Raw genomic sequence first — 8,072 nt, 5'->3', positions numbered from 1 at the left:
CTAAAGAGACCCTTCCCCTTGTACTGACAAGATGCTAGAAAGAGACAGAAGAGAAAGAGATGACAATATAGCCATTTAATGGAAATTACGGTAGCCAGGAAAATAATTTTTAAGTACTTAAAGAAGAAAAATCTGCAATTTCTGCATTTTAAAAATAGATGGCAAAACTCTCTGTAGAGAAATTGTTAAAAAAAAAGGTAAAAATGGAAAAGTAAGGAAAGCTATCTGGGTACAAAGGAGTTAGGGCCACAGGGCTGAAGCACAGAGACACGAAGCAGTGATTTCACAAGAAAGAAAGGGAAGCGTGGAAAATAAGAAGAAGGAATAATAAGAAGAAAATAAAAGGAACAAGATGCAAAGTATTGTGGTTAAACTCTAAGATCATATAACCTTGTATAGCTCCTAGTCCATTATCATCATGTCAGAAAAGATAATGACAGAATTATAGAATAATGAGAGGTTTTAAGGGACCTCTGGAAGTCATCTCATTCAATCTCCAAGAAGAAAACATAATAAAAACCACAGAAAGTACAGCAAAATCTCTGCAAAGAAGTGTGTGTGTGGGTGGGTGGGTGTGGGTGTGGGTGGGTGGGTGTGTGTGTGTGTGTGTGTGTGTGTGTGTGTGTGTGTGTGTGTGTGTGTGTGTGAAGGCAATAAAATACAAGGGAAATAGATGGGCAAGTGCGGGATGAGGAAATGGGTAAACATGTTGATAGCAATAACTGTGTCAAAAACAATGTAATGGGACAAAAGCCAATTCAGAACAGAGTTCTGGTTAGGATCTAAAGAGTAACTCGAAGTGCAAACAGAACCAGAAGCTTTCAATGCAATGACAATAAATCATCTAAATACATTCCTAATATTCCCAGAAAGCATTATGATGTGCAGAAAACAAGACTGGACTCAATTCACAGGGAGATGCTGCTTTAATTTAGCATTTATCAAGAGGATAAACCAGACAATTTTCCAAAGGTAAAGTGTAGAACACTCGGTGTTAATAGGATTTTTGTGCTCTAGTTTTGAGGACAAAACATGAAATAAAAAAATATAAAACCAAAATAAAATTTCATTTTACTTTTAATCAATCTCCAGTCAAGTGCATGTTGATAGGCATTAATCATATGCTGGTAAACCAAACAGTTCTGGTTTGAAATCTTCCATGGAGTTCAGAAGCAGAGTTGCCCCCTTTTTAAGATCTGGATTTAAATTTTCATCTGGAATCATAACCACTTGCATTCCTGCTGCCAGGGCTCCTTTGACTCCATGTGGTGAATCTTCAAACACAAGACACTAAGAAACAAGGAGGTCGGGGAAAAAAATAAAGAAGAATGTTACTATGAGCTTTAAATAATTTGTTTTAAAAGAGATAATGATCCCAAATGGAAGTTAATAGGAAAACTAAATTCCATTATTGGTTTAGACACTCCTAATTAGAACAAGGGCAAACCTCTCAATTGGAACATCTGCATGGTAAATAACCTTTAATTAATTTCAATTCAAAAAACATAACAGAAATACTTAAATCCAAGAAACTGGTTATCCAGATGTTCCTAAGTGCTTTGTTTTACAGGGATGGGTTTAATCACAAGCTCAAAATAAATTTAAGCAAGTGCTTAAATACCTTTACAAGCAGGATATTTACCTTTTCCAAAGCACCTTCACAACCTGGAAACTGGCATAAGCAGTACTTTCACTTAGAGGTGTGGCATTTCCTACATACACAAGGTGGGGAAGACCACTGTCTAGATCAATTATTTGGACTACTTTGGATGAGTGGAAAGTAAGGTGGAAATCAGTTACCAGAAGAGTGCTGTCAAAGTCATGCTCTACTTGTTTAATTCTTCCAAAGCAATGATAAGAAAATCAGCAATTATATTGCAAGGTTACATTTAGAGAAGAGAGAAATTTAGTCAGGTAGAAGTTCCATGCATTACAATATTCACATTCAATCAAGATAGAAGTTTGGAAACAAAGTTGTTAAAAATAATCATACATTACTTATGTGGATTTTCTAATTCAACATTAGAATATTGAATCATAAATATATAAAAATTATATGTTTTGAAATGTTATAAAAGATAATGCTTCTGGAGTTCATTCAAGAGTTTATATAATGAAGCATGTCCTCCTGCCATTATGTAGTGTTCAGTTTGAATTTTTTGTCATGGACAATCCAAAGCAACTTTTGGCACCCAACAATCCAAAAAATTCTGATTTAAAATGACACATGGTTTCTAACAGTTCTGCAATTCATAATGCATTTATATCAATATTAGTAGCACTGTGACTACTACTAATGCCAAAATCACTGCCACAAGTAATTTCAGTAATCGAAAACAGCTGTTGAGATGGTTAGGAGAATTTTCCCCATATCTAGTAATCATAAGGCAGTGCAACTCTGCCTTACCACAAAGGAGAGAAGATAGAGGAGACCTCATAGCAGTCTACAGCTTCCTCATGATGGGAAATGCAGACACTGATCTCTTCTCTGTGATGACCAGAGGTAGGACCCAAGGTGTGTCAGGGAAGGTTTAGGTTAGATATTGAGAGAAGGTTCTTCCCTCAGAGGGTGGTTGGGTACTGGAACAGGCTCCCCAAGGAAGTGGTCACAGCACCAAGCCTGACAGAATTCAAGAAGCATTTGGACAGTGCTCTTAGGGACATTATGTGATTCCTGGAGTTGTCATTTGCAGGGTCTGGAGTTGGGCTCCAAAGTTTCTTGCAGATCCCTTCCAACTCAGGATATTCTATGATTCTATAAACACATAAGAGCACAATGCATCTTTTAGGTTCTCCAACATACAACTATTTCACCACAGAAAATAAGAGATGCACAGTGTTATTCTGTTCTGGATGTGCTCTCATTAAGTTCAAAGAAAGTATTTTTGCCAGATTTATCAAAGGTCTGCCCTATATAAACCCATCTATCAAAGACTATTGAAGAGGATAAAGGAGAGAACCTTTTTCTTTGATTTCTTTTCTTTTTAAAATATTGATTCTTGCCTTTTAACATTGTCATTGGCTCAGGAATGACTTGGAGTCCATCAAGAGAAAAGTAAGAGGTGCTTTCTACCTTGCATTTAATAAAACAAAAGTTAATGATTTTTAGTGAGCCAAAGGAATCACACCAAACTCTTTTGTGTTCATTTCCTTCATACAGTCGCTGCATTCCAGTTTGAACAATATACTATTTTCAAATGTTGATCAGTATCACTCTTACTAACTACAAATATGTAATCCTGGAAAGTTTGGAACAATTGCTTTTACAACAGAAACATGGTTCTGCTTATAGGTTTTGTTCGTAACAACATCTCAGTTCATGATCTTAAGCATACTGAGGACAGTAAATGAACCTCTGACAGGCTTTGCTTTTTGAAGCAAAAGCTCAAATGTTGCACAGAAGAGCATTATCAAGGCCATTCTGAAACCTTTTCTGATCTAACCCATACAAAGGAATGTAGTTCACTTGAAAGACCTAATTGACTTCCATGATGTCACTAAGCTTACTGTAGGAGAGGAGCTGATGGTTATGGAAGGCAATATGCATAATGAAAAGCTTAACTAATTCCCTGGAACTAGAAGCAATTAAAACTCTTAATTACCAAAGAAGCCAGGCAAACGACTCATAATTACAGTGGCTTGAATGTTACAGGAAATAAGTGTATTAGGTCTTCCTCCAGTCTTTCTTGCTACTGACACTTATTGTCAATAGCACAGCAACATTTTTAATGGATAATGAAAGGTTCACACAAAAAATGGATTCATTAATACATAGAGATGTTATAAACTCTTCACTGTCCTGGCCCACCCACACACTAAATTTAGAGATATGAAAGCAGCCAAGTTCTTTCCCATTTTGCATAAATATTGCAACATCAGCATCACTCCAACTGCGAGACAGATGAGATTTATCCAGACTTCAGCTGAGATTCTGGCTGCTTCTCTGCATTATTTCTAAAACTTGTGTCACTGATCAATATTACTGCTATGAGATCTCTCAAAAGGTCATACTAATATAGGACAGTTCTCACTTTGAAATGAACTAAATGCTTAAAAAAGTAAAGTAGTAAAGTATATTAATTTATATTTCACTCTATGAATCTAGAAAAAGAAAAATTAATCACTTAACCAAAGGAAGAATTCATAAGATCACTGCAGCATCTCATTACCTCATGTTTCTACATGAAATTTAAGAATATAAGAAAAGAGTTTTAGTTATGCTCTTGGTATGTACCGCAGGCCCTCTCTAATCTATATACTGCAAATGTCTGGATGGTATATCTATGTTACTAAGAGGGATATCCATAAGTGCTATTGCTATAGTGATAGCCAAGATTAAATTCAGTTGTGAAATTAGTGTTTTGGAAAACCTGTGAAGATAATACATACATGCATAGGGAGTGCTTATCAAACAAATATCCTTGACCACATATGACAGCACTATATCATCTCTAAAACAGAATGAAGGATGAGACTAAAGATGCCATAATTTATATGCACAGAACTCATCTGCAAATTAAACACTACCATCTATTGTTCTATAACGAAAGAATGAAAAGAAATTTTTACCATCTGTCATCAAGTGATACAGAAACATTTGGTATCATGATAAGACATATAATGTTTGGGGTTTCTTATGGATTGTGTATTATAATCTGTAACTTCTGTATTTATCATTTATCTTTTTTCACTTCATGATCAAATCAAGAGGTCAAAAGTGTGATGGGCTATTTGTAAAATCTGCACTCTAAAGACATTTCATAACCTTATACAATAATTTATGTGTACATGCACAATGCAGTTTTCTATAATCATTTAAGCACTAATTCAAATTCCATAATATCACTAAAAAAACCCCAAAGGAGGCTACAGGAAGAAATTCAACAAGTACAGCCAATCACATGGATTTCAGAATGACTCTGTTAATGTCTGTGAAGGAGAAGATGCTCAGGTCTTTCCTTTCTTCAGATAATTTGTTGACTTTCCACTGCCAGTACTTTTACTTTTCTGTGAAGAAAGTAGCCCATACTCTGTGGTCAAAATTCAAAGCTAGGTAGTATCTAATAAAAAAATTATCAGTCTGAAAGATACTACTACTGGTTTGTGTTTTGCTTAACAGCTTTTATTTTTTTTCTTTGCTCAATTTTTTTCAGATTTTCAAAATAATTTAATTACTGAGTAACTGTGTTAGTAGTGTGAGTGACCCAGAAATTTTCAAGAATCATAATATAATTCAGAATACAACATGGACTCATCTATATCCCATACAAAATGTTGAGATGCTCAAAAGATGCTGTTAGCCTATTAAGGCAGGCAGTGGAAATTCACAAAAAGAGAGAGGAAGCATGACCCATTTACCACTAGAGTTAGTAAAACATTATTTAATAAATCCACTTTAAGCAGCTATAATATTTGCAGTTTTGGTCTCCTACTGTGTTAATTCTCTGATGAATTAACAAAAAACAATAATGAAATAACTTGATTAATGTTTCTCTCCTAATCTTTGGACTTACACTCCTTCCAGAAATAGTTGGGAAGAGTCTCAATAATGAATACAATAATGAATTACACTTCATTTTATTTTAAGGACATGTGCCAATTTGACTAACCAGGGATAACAGAAACATATTAAATATGCTATTAAGAAAGTCATGCTGCTTACAGCCCTACAACTTGGTTCCATCAAGGAAAATGAGGAGTAAGCCAAGACGTTTTTAAAGGCTGTAACAAATGAACAAACAAGCTAGAAATTTAAAATCCAATGAATTAAGTACCAGAGTATCCAGAATACTAACTACCAGCCACCATTCTTTATGAGTCAATGATTCATATTAAGAACTGTTTGGAAATTATATGCACACATGCTTTTTAATTAAGATTTTTATTAACTAGTTACTAGGAATATGTTGCAGACCAATAGAAGACTCAAATTATTTACCATAAAACTTATAAGACAAAAAATAATTAACATAATTAAAAAAAGGAAAAAAAAGAAGTTTGTTACATCTGCACATAATTAGACTCTTCTGCATTTCTAACTCTTGCATAAATGTCACTTAACATTTCAGCCCACACCAGCAACTCCTCTCCCATAAACCAGTTCACAGAACATTATCTTAAGTCAGGCCAGAAGGAGTAAAATGGTTTCGATGGGGAAGGATGAGGAGAAATTTCAAATTTCTTGCTTGTTTTCATGACTGGATCAAGTGAAAGAAAGTGCTTCTGTGAGTGACAGTCAGCCCCAGACACAGCGGCTCTGTGAGGCAGCGAGAAGGTCACATTTACATGCGGGGTTACTCTGATCATTCCGGATGGCTGGAGCACTCTTTTCACAGAGCACTGTGTGTTTAGAGGACAGCACACTGGGAACTTTGTATGGTAACTTGTGTTACAGGCCTCAAGAAATTCCCAGGCGTTTCTGAAACAGTGTCCAATTATCCTGGCAGCAGAAATCTAACTCAATCAACTGCAGCTTGGATTAGCCATAGAAGGGTATTGTTCTTTTACGGAGAACACAAGGCAAATACTCAAGATGTTCTCTGCTGAGGCTACTCATACTGCATAACATGCTGGGGGTTTATGCCATGTACCTGTAAAAGTGGCCTAAAATAGAATTCTGTGCAATGAAATAGTTAATTTTGCTGCCTTCCCTTCCACACAGAAGTACCTTTACTAAAACCACTGACCTCCTTGACATGTAAGACACAATACATTCAAGCAAATGCACCTTGCATGCAGAGCTCAGAACCGTAGGACAATATACACTGAGAGGGATCTCTGGAGGCCATTTGGAAACACTCCTATCCAATGCAGGTCCAGTCAAGGCAGGCTGCTCAGGTCCTTGACCAGGGGAGCTTTGAGTATCTTGAAGTATGTAGATTACACATACCTCCTGGGCAACCTGTTCCTGTATTTCACCATCACTGAGATGAAAACAGTTTTTCGAGAATCTAGCAGGAGTTTCTTCTGTTCCAGCCTGTGCCTCTTGCCTACTGCATGTTCACTCTGCACCTTGAAGAGGCTGGCCTCGTCTCATGAGCAAACACATCAGAGGTACAAACCAGGTAGATCCAAAGCAAGAACTGTTTTGATGCACCTAAATTCTAAGTCTCAAAGTGAAACTGGAAGTAGGCCCTGTAATTATTTCCTGACAAACACAATGAAACCCACAGGTGCAGTGCAGCAGGCAGGTTGTCTGTTTGTTTTGTGTAACTGGACACCATCACTTGCCTACAGCTGACTCAGCAGGTGATGTAGAAGACATCTGATTCTCACAGAGCAATCTACTTTTTTTCTATCTATTTTTGCAATAGTTTGTTTTTCTCTACAATGTCTCCAGTGTTATTTTCCCACACGGAAAGATCAGCCTGCATACTGAAATTTACCTTAATCTGATTAAAACACCATTTATTTATTGTATAATCTTTGACAGAAGTGTAAATAACAACCCACATATGCTTTAGACATAAAGTCATTTCCTAATTTCTTCAGTAAAGAAAGAAAGGGTGAGAAGAAACATTCACCTTTAAACAGGTTTTCATTGGGAGTGCAAAAATATCATGGAAAAGAGCTTTTTTTTTTCTATTCAGTACAAGCTTCTCATTGAACAGTACACAACACAGTGCCACCGTTCTGGAATGACTTGGTCAGATGTAGCTGTGTTATTCTTTAACTCTTCATGATCAGGAAGAAAAGAGGCTTTCTTTCCAAATTCAAAGCTGAAAGTTATCACAGAGAACATTTAAGATTATTAGCATAAAACTCCAAGCATGAAGCCAGAAATTAGCACCTTAAAGTAAAACAAACAAAACACTAACAACATTCTAATAATAATTTTCTACATTTTTCAACTACAGGAAATAAGTACTTATATTCAAAATGGCAATTCTCTCTTCTCACCATTGCTTTTCTTAAGAGGAAAGTGGACAACAATGTACAAAACTAAGTTGGAAAAAATATTAACTCCTAAATTTAAGACTAATATAAATCTTCCTTTTAGGTAGCATTTGAATCATAGGGATTCATCCCTACAAACTACTTTCTTATCCCTGGCACGCTGAAAGCTGACTCTA

At 35.9% G+C, this 8,072-nt stretch overlaps 1 protein-coding gene across 1 annotated transcript in view; it reads right to left on the bottom strand.

The window, feature by feature from the left end:
- Positions 1-909: 909 nt before the first annotated feature.
- The window catches only part of PUDP (pseudouridine 5'-phosphatase), a 61,105-nt gene continuing 53,942 nt past the window's right edge, over positions 910-8,072 (bottom strand). The window contains exon 4 of the mRNA XM_071565977.1: positions 910-1,290. Coding sequence (XP_071422078.1) covers positions 1,114-1,290 — 177 coding nt within the window. The 3' untranslated portion in view covers positions 910-1,113. The remainder of the gene's footprint in view (positions 1,291-8,072) is intronic.

Source organism: Pithys albifrons, chromosome 1, assembly GCF_047495875.1.
Source record: "Pithys albifrons albifrons isolate INPA30051 chromosome 1, PitAlb_v1, whole genome shotgun sequence".
In the NCBI taxonomy this organism is placed as follows: Eukaryota; Metazoa; Chordata; class Aves; order Passeriformes; family Thamnophilidae; genus Pithys; species Pithys albifrons.
The sequence above is the reverse complement of the archived record's forward strand: the minus strand, read 5'-3'. Positions and strand labels throughout refer to the sequence as shown.